Source organism: Ischnura elegans, chromosome 1 (genome assembly GCF_921293095.1).
Source record: "Ischnura elegans chromosome 1, ioIscEleg1.1, whole genome shotgun sequence".
In the NCBI taxonomy this organism is placed as follows: domain Eukaryota; kingdom Metazoa; phylum Arthropoda; class Insecta; order Odonata; family Coenagrionidae; genus Ischnura; species Ischnura elegans.
Window position 1 is genome coordinate 92,562,368 of NC_060246.1, and position 19,059 is coordinate 92,581,426.

At 37.1% G+C, this 19,059-nt stretch overlaps 1 protein-coding gene across 5 annotated transcripts in view; it reads right to left on the minus strand.

The window, feature by feature from the left end:
- Positions 1 to 19,059, minus strand: part of LOC124166217 (PDZ domain-containing protein 8) — a 66,062-nt gene that overhangs the window by 13,299 nt on the left and 33,704 nt on the right. For 2 of the 5 annotated variants that reach the window (XM_046543801.1, XM_046543799.1), the window contains exons 18-22: positions 18,467 to 18,631; positions 17,302 to 17,619; positions 13,468 to 13,620; positions 5,095 to 5,322; positions 2,513 to 2,698 (exon numbers count right to left, since the gene is read on the minus strand). In XM_046543801.1, coding sequence (XP_046399757.1) covers positions 2,513 to 2,698; positions 5,095 to 5,322; positions 13,468 to 13,620; positions 17,302 to 17,619; positions 18,467 to 18,631 — 1,050 coding nt within the window. The remainder of the gene's footprint in view (positions 1 to 2,512; positions 2,699 to 5,094; positions 5,323 to 13,467; positions 13,621 to 17,301; positions 17,620 to 18,466; positions 18,632 to 19,059) is intronic. The other 3 variants (XM_046543802.1, XM_046543804.1, XM_046543803.1) reach the window with 3 other exon arrangements.

Consider the following 19,059-nt stretch of genomic DNA (forward strand, 5'->3'; position numbering starts at 1 on the left):
TGAGATAGCAGATGTTAGCCTACCCGCACGACAGGAGGGAATTTCAAAAGCACGTAAGAATTTTTTTTTAACGTGAATAAAAGTCTTTGAATACGTGCATACTATCTTTAAAGATGTTTTAAACTATAAACATTTTATAAATAATGTTTTCTAAGGCTTTTTATGGGAATATAGATGTTTTAGAGGAAATTCAATACCCAAGACCTATGCTACCAGGAACGCATCCCTATCTTCCCAATGTTAAAACGCTCTCGTATAACGCAAATTCGTATAGCGCAAAGACCCCAAGGAACGCATCCCTTGCGCTATACGAGACATGGGTGTAACATTAAGTACATATTATCGCACATTTACACATTAGGACACTGCTGAGATGAAATAAAATGCCACAATATGCAACAGGACATAAATCAAAAAAACAGAGATCTGACTGTTCTGAATTAGGGTGGGTCAGTTCTCTGTTTTGTCAGATCCAAGTTACGGTTCCTATCACTGGTTCTTTATCCCAGTTCTTGTTTAAAATTTCTTAAAAAAATGTCACCTCCAAAATGTAAGATTTTACTGAGCAAGACACTATGTACAGTTATTCCCTAAATTATACTCATAATTACTTTCTAATTCACTATATGAAGTAGGATAGGACTTTGGATAACCATTTGAAGAGTGGGTTTCTTTCGGATCATTTACACACTGCACCATCTTGAAGACATAATCATGGTTGTACTGCAGGGGAAAATGGCTTATTACTTTATCATGGTTTCACAAAATGCATGACAGCAGCAGTTGTTTATATGTACTGGTTTCCTGCTATTCATTACCTACTGTTAAAATCTCTCTCTCATAACTTGCTATGCCCCACCAAATTGGTCAAAGCAATACAAAATTAATTAAACTAACATGTATAGAAAGCATTCCGTTGTCTGTGACTTTCAAAACAACTGTCTGTGGCCAAAAATATCACTAAAATCAATAGGTACTACCAATAGTCGCACCACTGTACATGGTTTCTATGCTAAAACTTTGCCAAATTCATTCACAGAGTAAAGGATGCTTTTCAAGCTATCATGCTCATGAATTCAATTGGTGTGATCATTCATCATATAAAACAGTCTTTATATGATCCAGAACGTTCCAACTATGGTTCTAAGCTCAGGAATGGATGGATATGACAATCAGAAATCCAAACCGACCCACCCCTTATTATGATTTACAGGGGTTCATAACTTAACTTCAGTAAATGATAATGTGGTCCGCTCAATTATTAAATTTGGGTGAGTAGACTCGGGAGACAATATTTAAAAAAAACTATAAAAGCATAATTCTACATATATCACAATTAGTTTCATACTTTACTACATTAAAAACACACTACATACTAAAATTTTTCTCAAACCCAAATCTGGCGTAATGCATGTTTCAATTTTTACACTATATTATCACTGATTTAATCTTCCAAAATAACTAACTATCAGATATAGATACTCGATAGAGGAGAACAACTCTGGAGAAAGGGTTTCTGTAAATTGAAATACCATTCACCTGCGTTTATCATGAGAGTATGAATTATTGCCCTTTCCTGTCACAGTACTGTCTCCTGAAATGTATGAAACTTATGCTTAGACGGGTAAAGAGATTGGAACTTACTACGAGGTTATTCCAACACAAAAAATTTAACTGCATCTATTATACTGATGCATATGGCCTTATGAAAGGAAAATTAACAGCACATAATAAAAAGATTCATTAAAAAAAAAGAAAATGATAATAAGTATAAGCATTAATACACACTGTATGAATGTTGAACTTCTACAGTCCCCTTCACATTTAAGCAAGAAGTGTGAAGGCTTAAGCCTGGTTCACATGATCATTTTTTTCCATCCCTTCAGAGCATTAGCTTCAGCAATTGCTGTAATGATGGTAAAAAATAACTGTTTCACGCAATTATTCATGATGGGAAGCCCCATCCCTTTCTTAATCATTCAGGAAGTCCATTTTTCTGCTGCTGAAGACATCACCGGCAGCTAATCAGAACATAAGGGCTATAACAGCCATTCTAGCACCACCTTTGGGTTTTGATGGATAGTTGTAAGCACTGAGCACACAAGCACATATTGAGTAGTTTAAAAATGGATAAAGAGATTTATGTCTGAATGACTGTGTGACTCAGAACACGGTTGAGCGATAGCTTTTTTGGTCTCTGAAAAGTTATCGCAGGAGCCATCACTCAAAGGGATAGAAAAAATGATTGGGAGATTCAAGTTTTATAATTAAGTAAAATATTGATACAAAATGGTGAAACATGCTTAGAGAAAGCAATTTATATTTAACATTACATACTAAGTCTTTACCAGGATTCATTTAATTTTCGACAAACAACTTCACATGCAAAAATAATTCAAAAACTATTAAGATATTTTCAAATTTGGCTGATTGCAATAGCAAAAATTTAAAAGAATACATTTTTAGAATGTATGTATTTCAAATTAAAAAAAAAACTGGTAACTAGACAAACCTTAGATTCAATTCTTGCTTCGAGCATTTCCCTTTGTCTTTCCTTTTCTTCCTCATCCTGCGCATGCTGCAATCCAGAGCATGCATGCAACATCAAAATTGAAAGCACTTGGCCCCGACCACCTTCACGGCCTCCATCTTGTCGGCTTTTGACTTCTTGATCCATTGCATCTTCAAGCTTTGCAATCTGGAAAAAATTATGCATGTGCATATGGAATTGCAAATCAGTAGACCCCTACCATTAGTCTATTATAAAGGACCAACTTTATTATTACCAACAGGTGTGATATTCTCAATGGTGGGATAATTTCTGCAATACCGTCAATATTCAAATTCAAACGCATTTTTTTAACTTTTCCCGAAACTGAAGCCTCAAAATTAAGGGGGGACTATATTCAGAGGGGGACTATATTCGAAGAAATACGGTATACACCCATGTCTCGTGTAGCGCAATTTCGATATAGTGCAAATTCGTTCCTCGGGGAAACATTGCAACGCAGTGTAGCCTAATCAAAAATCTTAAACGCTCTCGTGATAAAACGTGAACTTGCGCTAAGTACACACGAAATTTCTATCATTTTACGCATATTAATATTATTGCTTGCCTCAAATCTTCTTTTTTGTTTATATATTAATCGAAATCCATTGCTGTGCAATGGCCAAAAGTATTACTCGTCATTGGGTCCAGATAACCGTCCTACCGAAGTAATTTATCACGTCTCCTTAACAGAATGAGTTAATTTAGATCATTATTTAAGCGTGGGGCTAGTGGAAATGAGTTTTTTTTAAGCAATACTGGTTGAGACGTAATTTTTGCCGTCATAGGTTATTGGGCGTTTGACTTCCAGGTAGAGGGTCTACGCTAAAGCCTTCAAGGTCATCGGTATTCATGGGGGAGAAAGGTGGCCGAGTTGTGAATGAATAGCATCAACATATAAGAGGGTCCCCTATAGAGTCTCAAACACAATAGCTTCGTTCCCTCCCCGCAGTCGTAGGCCCTCTGCGTCTCAAGAATACAGTTAAGCAGTAGATGGTGATTTCGATAGAGCCATGCAGAGTAAAAACCAAGAGAAAATGGCAAAAAATAGGAATGCGGGTAGAAAAATCAAGAATTTATCAAGAAAAACCATAAACCTAGAAGAGAAATTGATATAGGTCAATTGCTTTGAAAATGGAGAACGTCAAAGCGATTTTGCGCGGAAGTTCAAACGCACGATGCCTTATTCTGAATAAAGACGAAGTTAAAACATCAGTGACCTCAGCCGCACCAACTTCAACCAAGCGGTCTACACATACGGAAAGTTCATAGTGAATCAGTACAAAAAGACGAGAGTGGTAATCGCTCCGAGACATTTAGTGAAAGCTCCAGTTGGTTCCAGAATATACACGGCAAGCAGGTATTTTCAGTGCAGCGATATCAGGTGAATCTGGAAGTGCTGATAACGCAGTCACCACAACATTTTCTGATGAACTCCAAGCTGTGATTGAAAGTGGCTCCTTTCCCCCTGAACTAGTTTTTAGTGTTGACGAGACGATATTCTTTTGGAAAAGAATGCATTCTCGTTCATTCATTTTCAGGGAAGGAAAACCTGGGTCAGATTTCAAGGCATTTAAAGACTGTTTCACGTACCTGCTATTGCCTTGGAGGACTTCAAATTAAAATGATTTATCATTCATAAACTCCGCTAGCTATGAAATGGCATTCAAAGTAGCATTTGCCTGTCACTTCGATGAGCGACAAAAGGGCCTGGGTGACACAATAGTTGTTTTTAGACTGGTTTGAAAAATCGTCAACTGCCGGCAATGCATTACGAACCCCTGAGATAGCAGATGTTAGCCCACCCGCACGACAGGAGGGAATTTCAAAAGCACGTAAGAATTTTTTTTAACGTGAATAAAAGTCTTCAAATGCGTGCATACTATCTTTAAAGATGTTTTAAACTATAAGCATTTATATAAATAATGTTTCATAAGGCTATTTATGGGAATATATATGTTTTAGAGGAAATTCTATACCCAAGACCTATGCTACCAGGAACGCATCCCTATCTTCCCAATGTTAAAACGCTCTCGTATAACGCAAATTCGTATAGCGCAAAGACCCCAAGGAACGCATCCCTTGCGCTATACGAGACATGGGTGTATACAATTTACTAATTTATTTTTTATTATTTTTTTAATTTCCATACCAGCGAAAACAGCTCTATATGGCCTTTTACAGGAGGACTTCACCTCGCCTCCACCAAGGACGGCTTATAAGTTAAAAGTTACAAGGCTCATTCAATATGCACACAGCATCAAATTAAGGCAAAATTGGGCACACAAATATGCAGAGTAAAATGCACGAAAACTGATAATAACATCATGTGTACAGAAAGTTTAATATTCAAGTGAATTCTAGGGAAATAAATTGAACCATTCACACTTCAAGGGTAAAAAGATTTACTACAAAGTATACGCTAAAATTCCAAAAGGATGACAGATTCCACATCATGTGAAGTTACTGCACAGTTAAAATTATCTTAAAACCACATTATTTATGTTACTTTCCTAAAGCACTAAGGCACCATGACATTTTCTCACCATTTTTCCGATCTTCTCTCTACGCTTTTTCGGGGAGAGAGAAGAAAAAAGAGACTTTCCAGCTGCTTTCGCTTCTCCCATGGCAGCTTCTTCATCTTCCCTGGACTGTAGGAGCAGCCGAGGATGCTGTTGTATCAGCTTTTCCATTGCCTCTTGGACTAGTTCACCTTCATCATCCACTTCTTCCTTGTTAGAAAGCTCTCCGTTTTCATTACCTATGGCATCATTCTGAAAAATACAACATTTTTTCATAATGAAGCTAAGAGTGACATCAATGGTAATTTTTGATAAAAAAAAGAAATCATTTTTTATTTACTTTCTCTGAATAGTTGAATTTTCTTCAAAATTTCAAACTTCTATTAACCCTTAGGGCAGTCGCGCACTAGCGCGACCACGGCCACGACCACGACCTGTGGCACACGACCAGTTTTAGCATTGCAACAAATGGAGCGACTAGCCAAGTGCGACTCATTGGTCGAACCCGAGTCGTCCGACCAAAATTTTTGAATTTGGTCGTCCCTGACTCTGCAGTCGTTGCAGCCAGAAATGATACACATTCTAATGGCGCACCGACTCCGACCCGACCATACCGACTGAGCAAGTGGACAGTGAATGTGCTTTGCTATCGTGGGTGTGGTCGTGGTCGCACTAGTGCGTGCCTGCCCTTAGAGTGCAGGAATATTTTTTTGCAAGCTGACTGCGGCCTTTACCCAAAATTTTTACTGCTACATGGTTATCTTGCACTTAGGCACTTTCTCTCACCGTAAGGATTGCTAAGGGGCTTAACTCTACCAGACCAGCCCTCATGGCAGGGTGTACCTCTTGCACATGGGGTCTCTTCTGCACTCGTTGGCAGCTAAAATTGTGAACTCCCGCAGCCTAAGGGTTAAAAAGGTAACAAATACCAGCAAGTTGCCCCTATGAATAATGGTTGAGCATACAACTTTTCAACTTATTATCGCACATATACAGCAATTTATGAATGACTAGAAGCTCATGATGGCCTAGTTTCCATTAAAACTCACATTAACCACAATTTCTCAATGGCAGAAGGAGAAACTTAAGTTGGCATAATCTACACTTCAACATATTCCCTGACAGGCCTCAATGGAGTTACAATTGCAAATGCGGAAAACATTTAGTTTAGCATGAGATGCCATGCAGAGTTTCATTAAACTGCTTATGAAGTCATGTGAGACACCATATGACAGCACGCAGCCGGGATTGTTAAGTTTCAGCACACACATTAAAAATTTGTTTAAATATTAATTTTTATAATAATATTATATTTTAGATAAATATAATATCAATAAGACAGATAAGTGAAGCCACAAATTTTAATAAAACCACAGAATTAAAAGTTAAAATTGCAAACTCAAAAAGGTTCATTTGCAGCTCGACGAGAGTTTAGATGCTTGAGCATAGGCCATCTAAATTATTGCAAACGCAAATTTTTGCAATTTTAAGTATCATGTCAGTACTTATTTCCACTATTTATAGGGCTTTAGGCTTTAATTATAGAGACTTTTTAGCTATTTGGATGTATTTTTTATCATTTTGCTACTTCCTAGATTTCAAATCACAAATAAGCGTTGTTTTCACCAATTCCCGGATAAAAATTCAAACCCAAGATTAAAAGAATGAATTATTAACAGTGCCGCATTACATCAGACTAAAATTCCACATCAAATGAGGTGACAATTGCCATCGGTATGTGAACAATAATGAGTTGTATTTTCTCTTTATGAACAACAGAAAGCCAAAAAGAATAATCCAAGAAATGACCTGCCGCTTACTCTGAATAGTTTGAAGAGGACGCATTCAGGGCATAACCCCACAGCTGTTACTGTAGTGTTCTGAGGGCACAATCCCTGTGTCCACCAGCGTCCAAGTATGGTAGCATGTCTTTATCAAATTTTCACATGCCGTGGCCTCTTTCAACAAACATACAGTTTTTAAATTTGCTGTTATTCAAACTCGATTTTTCATGATGACCACCATACGATACACTTTTGCAGTTTCCTTTCTAGTTGTCCCCTGCTGCAACAGCGATACATTTCAGCCCAACTTCTTGATGTTTTGCTGTCTAACGGTGGGTTTCGGAAGTCATAATGCCAAACATATGTTTTTGCCAACTAGAATTTTGAAAATTGTAAACATATTCACTCCTGCTGTTGAGTATGCTAGCGATGGGTTTAATTTGTTTGACACAAATTTTATTCCACAACGACAGGATAGACTGGATCTATAACTGTCATTTTCGGCTAGAAACACCTGGCCAAAGCTCTAAACTCAAGTAACAAAGAATCACAAGGAACCGAAGTACACAACAGATTTAGCAACAGCTAACAAAAAATGAAAAAATCAAAATGTATAGAGAGCAGTTAAAATATGATATGAAAGAGGCATTTATTAAGGTTAATATACCACTTGAAAAAAAAAGCATGCATTCAGAGGCTAATCAAATACATATTCACATTCAGTAGGTTGCCATTATTTTCCAGATTTAGGAAAAGTTATGAGAAGAGTACGATACGGAGTATTGCAACCTACTATGTGGAAATGTGGACACTAGCGAAAGACAAACAGAAAAGACACAAAGAGCTCAAGATGGGAAATGGAAGAAAGTGAAGATGGTGAGATGGATGGAGAGGAAAAACAACTAAAAAGTGCTTGGCATGGTGTTTAAGGAGAGAAAACTTTTACAGGAGGTGCAGAAGGGAAAGGGTTTGGCTTGAGTAAATACTAACTAGGGAAGGGATGCTGAAAACTGTGCTAGAGGAAAGAACCAAGGTAAACTAGAAAGGGGTATGATGAAAATAGGATTTACAGATAGAATCTAAGATCATATGTCTTAAAAAATATGAATTAAACAGGAAAGTTCAATGTGAGAGAGGGGAAAGCCTAGGGTGATTCACAAAATGTAAACCACCTAAAACCATTAGAATACTTAAAAAATAAAATTGACATTAGGGGCAACCAAACTTGCTTTAGTCTCTAATTCTTAAATAGGGTCCAATATATCTGAGTGGGAACCCTGGAGTGCTACAGACAATGCCCCGAAATGGTTTGAAAAAAATAATAGGAAATCGCCTTCTCTGAATGGCCAGACTGAAATAGAATTATCACACAGGAAAACTCTGGAAATATTATGGGTCGTACAGAATATTTAGTTGAAAAAGTTATTGAGGCATGACACAATACAGAGGATATCAAAAATGCATAATTTTGATAAATAGGAATCACAGTTGTTGAAGTCACCTGCTGCTTCCATTCAATCGCCATGGGTGCTAAGAATTCCCATTCTTTCCTCCCCAAGAAAGTTAATTTGGTTCCAAACCACAACTCACAGTACCATCATCCATTATTTGAGGAAGTGGTGACTTCGGTGAATTTTTCATCCTTAGCTTTTCCCCGTATTTGATTAATAGTGGACTGGTCCTCATATATGATAGAGAAATCACTACAGGGAATATTACCATGCAAATCCCATGTGTGCAAACAAATTCAGACAAGTTGTCAGCAATGCCAACATAATTTAACACAGGGAGTGTCATTAAGCAGAAAATAAACATTAAGATAGTGGTTTGATCATTTTTTGCACATAAAACACATTAATTCTCTCCTGAAAAGTATAAATCGTGCTTCTATTTTTTTTTTTTTTTTTGCTTTGTACCAAATTTGCTTCATAGCATTCAAAGATCTCAATACCTTAAACTGATAAAAAATGGAAAGCTATAATATAAAAGGTCCTATCAATGTACATTTCATGCCCCCTGCAGAGCCAAATGTGAAAATGAGCACTCCCTCCAGAAAGTATAAAAAGATAATTAAATGTAAGTAATTAGCAAGTGAAATAGCACAAGTTAATAAAAGCCTTTCATGGGAAAAGCCTTTATAGGCTCTGAAGGAAAACACAAGTGCCTCTTCTCGTTTAATAATGGATACTGACCTTATTTCTTAGTTAAGGGTTGAGGTCAGGATTCCTACTCAATCTACATTATAAAATTTATGGTTTTTTCAAGGTTTTCACAGTCTAAATGTCTTCAAATTCACGGTTTGCGGATAAACTGTTTTAGGCAGAAATTTTTATCATGAAACAATCATCGACTCATATTAACTAAAAATTTAACAAAAGCGACAGACACCGTGAATGCAAGTGTAGTAATCAAAGTGCTATCTCCTCTGATGTCACATATCAGCTCCGGCGAAAGGTTGTGAGTGGGAAAATAGGGGGATGAGGGTGCCAGGGAAGTTAAGAAGAGTCTGAAGTTTTGCAAGTGTTAATGAACACTTTGGTTACCAGTCTTCCGGCTTTGGTACAGGCTTAACCCTTTCGCTGCTGTTCAATCTCCGAAAACCTACTCCTCACATGCGGCGAAAATGTTAAAATGCGTTTCCTGGGCCCATGGAGCAGGTACTTCCAGGATGGGTGTGGTACGCCCTCCGAAGGGTCACTAATCCGCGGCCCTATCCTTGACGAGCTCACCCATGCACAGACCGTCTCTTCGACCCTACCAGCGGGGGGCCTACCTCCCGAAAAGGGACCACTCTGACTGCAATTTGAAAATCAATCACTCAATCCAATCATCAAATAATGATTGTTTTCATCGCAATCCTGCCAATCAAGCAATCAAGCATGTCTTTTAACCGTGTTTCTACGATGAAAAATAACGATTTTGTTAACTTTTCTAGAAACGTGGCTGCGGACAACCGGAAAAATGGCCATTTTAGCAAAGTTAACAAAACCGTTATTTTTCATCGCAGAAACACGGCTCAAAGACGTACTTGATTGCATGATTGGCAGGAGTGCAATGAAAACAATAAGTTTTTGATGATCGTATGGAGTGATTGATTTTCAAATTGCAGTCAGAGCGGTCACTTTTCGGGAGGTAGGCTGCCTGCTCGTAGGGTCGAGGAGACGGTCCTGCGTGGGTGAGCTGGTCGAGGATAGGGTCGCGGATTAGCGACCCTTCGAAGTGCTTCGGCAGAAGTGCTGACCGCATGGTAGGGAGGAAGAAAAAGTACGTCCACAGCAGTCTGCCGTTCAGCAGTGAAAGGGTTAAGGTCAATGTGTCATCATGGCACATGGACAATAATTGAGCTTCAAATATACGTGTGCAGATAAATCCAGAGCCATGTCTGTGCGTGATTGACCTTGAAATATGATTGATACATCCATTTTTCTTTTGATCTGTCAACCATGTTGTTCTACGTTCGTAAAATCAAGACAGAGATATTTTGAAGGATATATGACGAAATTCACGGCTTTTCCCAGGTTTTTTCACGGCATACGAAATTCACGGCTTATTCACGGTTTTAAGGTTTTCAAGGTTGAGTGGGAACCCTGGAGTGCTGTAGACAATGCCCCGAAATTGTTTGAAAAAAATAATAGGAAATCGCCTTCTCTGAATGGCCAGACTGAAATAGAATGATCACACAGGAAAACTATGGAAATATTATGGGTTGAACAGAATATTTTGTTGAAAAAGTTATTGAGGCATGACACAATACAGAAGTTCTTAATTGATGAAAGTATGCCAGAAGGGATTGGCTGAGGGGAAGAAGAGAATTTACTTAATGGTGAACAAAGAGATGTAAGGAACTAATTGAGCTTAAAATGTCATTATATGAGAAAAATGACTTCAAGCTGATACAAACAGAAAATACATATAAATATAAAAACTAGCCCGGATTCCAGAGAAGCCTAAAGACCTCTAGTATTATTCAGATAAGTACGTTTCTGCTTTAACAACCAGAAAAGATATGGTGTACACAAATGGTCACATTAACATTAAAAAATTATAATATTTTTTAAAACCAACATATCCATATAATTTGCCACTCAATTTACTTTGATTTTCAAGATAGATGACAGCCATGTATCAGACTTTCAAAAAACATCTTAATAGTTTCCACATATCCTCCAAAAAATCCTCAGAAGGCATGAGGTTTTCCAGTTACAGGAACTGGCTCCCAACTCTAAATGTGTGATATTCACTCATATGCAGCTCAGTCTGGGAGAGCTCTAACCTTACCAATCTTCAGGTTAAATCACTGAGTGAATGATGCTTTCTTGATCTCCATATAATCACAGCAAATGAATACCTACAGGCAACGACTTGGCTATGGAACCCCAGCCCTAAGGATGACCCTAAATAATATGGAACCAGAATGAATTTTTTGGGAATTGAAAATTATCATGTCAATGTAAACCATGAAATGATGACCTTCAGGACTGACTTCTTGATTTTTTCGACATATGCCTTTATTTTTGTGAAATATGGTCCACCATAATCAGGTCTTCCCCTCATACTACAACTCCATAACATTAAGATATGACCCACACATCAAACTTCTGACATCGTTTTTGCCATTGAAAGTGCATTCGGATAATTAAAATTTTCATTTTCTCTGCCAAAATGTTTTATTTAAGATTTCATATACAGTGAGTCCTCGTTTAACGTTGTTGATTCGTTCCTGAAAAAGTCGACGTTAAGCGAAACAACGTTAAACGATGCAGTGTTTCCCATAAGAAACAATGTAAAAAATTTAAATAGGTTCCTAGCCATGATCCTAACAATCCATTTCTTCGTGAAGAATCCAGAATTTCCCGGGCGAGAATCCAAGGAGGCCAATTACCGGAGCCGTAACTTTAAGCAGACTTCGTGACCAATCGGGAGACACATGAATCAGGCCAAAATGAAAAAATCTGAATCTGACACTCGGAAGCACGAGGATGAAGGGCGAGTCAATTTTCGTGATGATATGAATTCTTTAACCCGGCGGAAATCTCGTGAAACATTCATTACCGATTATTCACTTCAGCATGATAACGATTCATTCGAAACGAAACGAATTTTCATAACGAAAAGGTTGGGAAGAAGGCATTTTTAAATGAAATATAAAAACTAAAAAGAAAGTATTTTAATGGCGAAACAACGATATTTTCAGTAACAGAAGAAATTTTAATTGTAAAAACTCGACCTGCAAACCTAAAACTCGACCGATCTCTCCAGCAGTTGCACCTTCATCAATTCTTTTAATAATACCAAGTTTTTGTTCTAATATCGCCGTTTTTTCTTCACGTCTGAAGAACCACCAGGATAGCCTCTTCTTCGTGGACATTTTTTTCTGTTGGCATCACAAAAATATACGGATAATGGGTAAATGAGGCGATAATTATTCGCTCAGATGCATATTTAACATACGCTACCCACGCCAACCTTTTCTGTCGAACGAAAATTACCAATCGCATTAATATAGTAATATTTACTATACATCAGATGCGCTTGCGTTCTATTCGCCATTCATTTTTTTTTCGCCGCGCATAATTTGAACAACGTTATCGCGAAGCAATAACGACGTTAAATGATAAAGGGTTTCAATTTTTGGACAACGTTATCGTGAAACAACGTTAAACGGGACGACGTTAAACGAGGACACACTGTAATGCCTTTATCACAAACTGGATCTTTATACGGATCATATGCAGATTTTTGGGCCTTTTTTATTCTGCTCCGTGAAGATTTTATTTGCCAAATTCTAAGAGCCTGATACAGCAAACAGTACAATATTCAGCTTGCTCAAAAATGGAGCAAACACAAAGACATGAAAACTATGCGGATTATCCACTATCTGTGAGTCACCATCCTGATTTCCCGTTTTCAACCCACTAACCTTCTTTCCTCATTTTATCTCTCTCCGTATTTTGCCCTTTCAATCAAAATGGACCATCATTTATAATACAAAATCCTACGTAAAATGAATTCAGTGATAGAGGAAATGACAACAGATTTGAAATTAGTGAGGGAGGGACCTAGGTTACAAGTGTTGAATTACTCCATGTTTAAATAGAATTTTCAGTAAAAATAATAAAACATTGATAGTTCAAAAAAATAATTTTTCTGCTAAAATGGAAGCAAGCACTTTGAAATTTTAATTGTGTACAGCTTATTATGTATGAGTAAGTATTATCACATTTTTAATTTGTAGACAGCTCAATGAATATGAATGCTGCACAGTATTCTTATTACTTTTGGATAGTGATTATACTTCATTAATTTCATTTTTCATGGCATTCCAAAGTTTAGATAGCTCCCATGGAGCATGCATGCATTATTCATCTAGGTGCTTATTACCTTTTTGTCACTCTTAAAGCTGTACCCCTAATAATACAACAAGTTATATAGAGGTGTAGAAATTATGTTTTAAGATGCAATATTCCATGAAATGATTAGTTTCTACTTCTATGCATACTCTCTTTCTTATCTTTTTGCTGATATAACTGTATTTCATCTGAAATTATGTCACAAAGATTGAAAAAAATATCATAGTAAATGCTATTAGCATATAATACAATAAAAGCCAAACCTCCAAAGAAACCTTAATGGTTGTCTCATCCATAGAGCTATTTGCAATTCCATCAGAATCACTTGTTGTTACGACATCACAAGAGCTATCGCTTTTCACCTTGGACTTCCTGATAGCTGCTGGGAGATGGAATGGGCTCTCGGCTAAAGAAGTCTAGCAGGAGTATAAAAAAACGAATGGTTGGTACAATTAGGGATGAAATAATACATAACTAATAAAGCTCGATTGCTCTGATAAGCAATTAGCAAAAATTTGAATTGGCTCTTAAAGTCATAAGACCAGCTTACTAAAATAAAAATGAACAGCCAACATTGAAAGCTTAATTGATAAATAAATATTTGTCAATGAACCTTAAATGCACATTTTTTTCTGAATGATACAAAGAGCAACACTAAAAATGACAACAGTAATGCCTTGCAAGCTGCAATTATAATTGGTACAAATTCTAAATTTAGCTGAAGAAATTCAATTACCATCCTTTCATATGACGCCTTGCACAGCAATGCAAATTAAAATTAATGATGTAATTATTGATTTAATGAGCCATTTGTGAATTTTGAGCATTAATAAATACAAAATAACCATCGTACCTTATTTAGCATCAACCTAAACTCACAGAGCAACCAACTACAACAAAAATCATAGAAAGCTTTCTTACAATACCATTCTAGCCACATCAATATGCTTCAGTGAAAGCTCTAAATATGTATGTACATCAAAATGGTCAACTGAATGAAATAAAAGCAACATTCTTAGCAATTAAATACATGCTATAAAAATTATATGTGTATCTTAGGCATCTGTAAAGCATGTAAGGGGAACATGTATCCTGATTCTGCTTTCAATTACCCACTAAGTTGCCTGCACATGATCCACTATATTTCACTCTAGTGTCAGCTATTTTCTTCCGAAGCTGTGTAAATGTATTGGTACATGCTCCTCACTCTCCAAGTTTTATTCTTAATATGTATTAACTATGTCTCACTGACAGCCATACACTGACTATTCCTATAGCAATAGCAAAATAAATGCCAAGAGTCTGAAATTACCTGTTCAGAAGGAAAGGCCTCATTCTTTTATTCCCCATTGAACAAGCCAAGTGTTGAACATAAGTTGGCAAAGGGAATAAAAAAAAGTTTTCAATACCAATGAAAATCTGTCTTCACTACGATTTAATAAAGGGCTCCTGGTACAAAAATAATAAAAACATGAATAGTCAGTCTCATTACTCAGCACATTATAAACTAAATTTCAATCAAACTATAAAAGATGCCCAGCAACTTCACTGAAGGATGCAGTTCACCCTTTACACATTGAAAGGACCAGTGATTTGTAAAATCCCGGGCTGATGCGATGAATCCAAATCCAGAAAGATTATCCACATACCTCATGAAGAGTTTTGGTGTCATTCAGAAGGAACCAATCACAAGTGACCTGACCCAACAGATATGATGTATAAATAGGCAAAAAGCACGCATCAGCCCCATGGAAACCTGAAGAAGCCAACTGCAATTCCAACAAAACTGTTGTCCAAAAGAATATGGACCAATACCGTAGAGATGGGTCAAAAAGAACCGAACTACCAAAACGAACTGTTCACTGTAATGAACAGGTCATAAAATGAACAGTTCTCTAAAACTCCCTGTTCACTGTTCATGACTGCATTGCACAGGTCGGTTCAACAGTTATGCTCACCAAGAGGTATTTTGAACTGCAGCTTACTCCATCAAGTACATGGTGGCTACAACAGATGGTGGGTAAGATGCAGACCATCCAAGGCCACCTAAGTGTGCCATAGACAACCAAGCCCCTCCCCCTCTTTGTCTACCATTCCCCTCCATCCACGAAAAAGAACAGGATAGCTGCTGAATAGTTCGAATGCCCTAATGTTTTGAACGGACATTCAAAATATTAGGTTCGTTTTAGCCGTTCTTTTTCTCAGGGTATTCATTTTGCGGAGGGTATTCTTTTCTCGGAGGGCATTCTATTTTCGCAGGGTATTCATTCCTCGGAGGGTATTCTTTTTTTGGAGGCTGTTCATTTCCTCTGGCTGTTCATTTGGGATATCCCATTCATTTTGATTTTATGTTCGTTTGAACACTTGCGTTTGATGAACAGGATGCGATGGTTCACGTTCGTGGTCAATTTACGGGTCGCTTATCTGTTCGTAATTTGTGCTATGATTCCAAGTTAATTTAAACATTAGGTTAAAACTGTATTTTGATTAGTTATATTAATTCAAAAATCTATTTCAGCAAATGGAAAAGTGAAACATAAATTGTTTAACTATGTTATATCCACTATATATTTTGCTATTAAATTACTCGTAATGGAATTAAGTGTTAACTGGGTTAATCTGTATTTTACCCAGCGTTGCTTTAAGAGGTCTGAAATGATGATTTTGGGAAACAAAAATTTGGCTTTAACTTTTCTCACATTACTTCTTTGTAGTGTAATTAGACATCGAAGGGGAAGGACTTGGTACTCTTTCGGAGAAAGTCTACGGAGGCATTTATCCATCATTTGCGAAGGGATGAAAACAATACGTTACCTAAGGCAATATTATTTAGTGACATTAGGTTTTTCACGTCGCGACATTTTATGTATTTTATTGTGACCACTTAGCTTAATTGCACATAAATGCACCTAAAAGCATTAACTCTTTCTTTGCTTTCCATGTTAAATATTTAAATACGTTACATAATTCCATGGGTGTAATATATTTTACCATTATTTTCATTCTACCAAAAGTACTAATTTAGCAATGAAACTGATTGTTTCTCACTGTCTTACGCATGTTATTATTGGCAGCATGGCTCTCCCATTTCCCTGTCAACACCAAATTTTTCTTGGGAAGGCATTATTTTGATTGGAATACATACATAATTCTGTTATTAGCACTTAACTCCAATCCTTTCCTCTGCTCATAATTGCCTTCATTGATTGCATAATAACCTATTGTATATTCCGCATGCACTTTCTCTCATCTCACTGAATTGCCATGCAATGAAGACCCTAGTTAATAGTTTCATCGTCAGGGCTGATGATGAAACTAAATTTGAGTTTTAAAACATAGATAACCTTGACAGCTAAAATCTAGGGGGAAACCTGAATAACCTTCCATAAATCTAAGCATGGCTATAATAACCTGGAAACTTATAACAAACTTAGAAAGTTATTACTTTTACAAAATATTTTGCCCATTTTAAACATGTGACTGCTATATTTTTACACATCCTACTCCAGTACAGAGAGATGAACAATAAGAAATAAAATAAAGATTAGAACGATAGGTGAATATAGTACATGAGGCCTAATAATACAGAACAAATAAAGCAAAAATGGAACACAAAAGAAACTCATGGAAAACCATTTTTTTTTTTTTTTTGGCATCCGTGACAGTTTACAAAGATTGTCACACTTTCCAGCAATGACATTCATGAATAGCTAAACTTCTTGGCGAACTGAATTAAATATTAGGAAAATTTATATCTTGTAGAATGACATGCATCTGAAAGCACTGGACAAGAACGCAGCAGTTACACTAAATTGTAGCCCGGTTACCATTTCAAATACATAATGCCACTTCAAAATTCTTCTACTTTCAATGCACCTTCAGAGATTAGCTCGAGCATCATCACCTTTAACCAAAAGTAGATGCAAAAATAAGCAAGCCATTCTTGCGGCCTGAAACAAAACTCTCATAGATTACAGTCACTTGGAGTACTAGCACCACTATGGCTGAGAAGAAAGAAAGAGAGAGGAAAACAGCAGCATTGAGACCCAATCGTGAGATATCTCTAGTGAGGTGATTATGTAACAAGGCAATCTCACCTTACGGCTGGCTGTGGGAGAGTGCTGTGGAGACGGGGGCAGGGATCGAGAGAGCAGGAGGAGAAGGGAGGGCGAGGAGGTGGAGTTGGAGGAGGGCGAATTGGGCGATGGGGAGAGGGTGAGAGCGGGCGTGGAGGGGGGAGAGGGCGCAGTGGGAGACGGCGATGCGTTGGCCATGGAAGACGCTCCACTACCTCCCTGAGCTCCTCCGGGGGCAAGGTTCTGGGCCGAGCCAGCTCTCCTTAGGCCACGACTTGCCTGGTGCGAGGCAGCAGCCGCAACAGATGCAAGCAGACCTCCCAAACCAGATCGGATTCTCTGGTCGACAGAATTTACATTTAATCACATTGCTTTAGCAATTAGGCATGACTAATTATTTAACTCCGAATTCTTTGACAAAATTATATTTTCCTAACCTTTGTCAATGTAACTTACTAATCATGCTCATCAGAGCTCACTTAACTTGTACGTTTAACTAGTCTACAACTTCATTAATTCAAATGGCTTTCAGAGTTTCTGGCTCAACTATGTGGAATCTTAATTACATACCAATTATGATAATACAGGAGCTTTGAAACCCATTGGATTCAATTAATTGATAATGACGAAATGATAAGTAGTCTAAAACTTCAGTTAGTTTTGATGATGATGAATGGATGGCATACCAACTAGTGAGAAAAATAAAACCATGAGGAAAATGACCAACTTTAGCCACTAACCACATCAAGATTCCACACAGATTCCAAAAATTTTTATGAGTGAGGAATTCACAACTGAGGTTTCAATTTACAGTAACATGAAATCCTGTTTTGAATTTTCTAAAGGGATTAAGATTCATCTCATTAATTTGAGAAATATGTAACACCAACTCAGTGACTTCCAAAATATGTATCATTCATGTATTCAATAAAGAGTTTTAGTTTCACTAGAGCTTGTCAACCCCTATAAAAGGAACACTGCCACAAAACAACATTCTTCCTGTCCCAAGAAGTTTGGTAAATGGCTTGGCTGTACAAAGAAATCAAGTACTGAAATTCCCACAAGAAAAAATTAATGAGAAAACTGCACAAAATGTTGATATATTAACACATTAGACAGAAATGCAGGCAGTCTTAACTGAATAAAAAAATATAGTTGATGCTAAAAGATTCCCTGATTAAGTTACCTGAGGGGTTGGTGTGTTAGATGTACGACCTGAGCCAGCTGCACTATTTCCAGTGCTGTCCCCATCAACTCCATACTCGTCCACATCAATTCCTTCCTCGACATCACCATCATCATCCTCATCCTCTTCAGAAGGTCCTTCCACTGTGGTGACTATTTCAGGTGTCTAATGGAATGCAGAAATTATTGTATAAACAAAAGATATGGAAATCTATGAAAGTGTAAAAACAAAGAAAGTAATAAGAAATTTTATTTCACTTGGAAAATTTGCAAATATTTTTCCCCCATTTTCGAGGCACTTCTATACCTATTTCTTTCATTACATCATTCAAATATTTTTGAAATTACTGTTTTATCCATTCCGCATTGACAAAACCTCATCCCATCATGGTTCTTTTCAGCTTAAGGAATAAAATAAACTCCCAATTATCCATATACAGATTATCTGTGCTGCAGATTATCCAAGCAAGAGTTTCAAACTCCAACAATGTTTACATCAATCTTTATTAAAAATAAAATTGGACATAACCAAACCAGTATTATCACATTTTAACACATTGATACACAAGACTTATTATTTCTAAAAGAATTCCC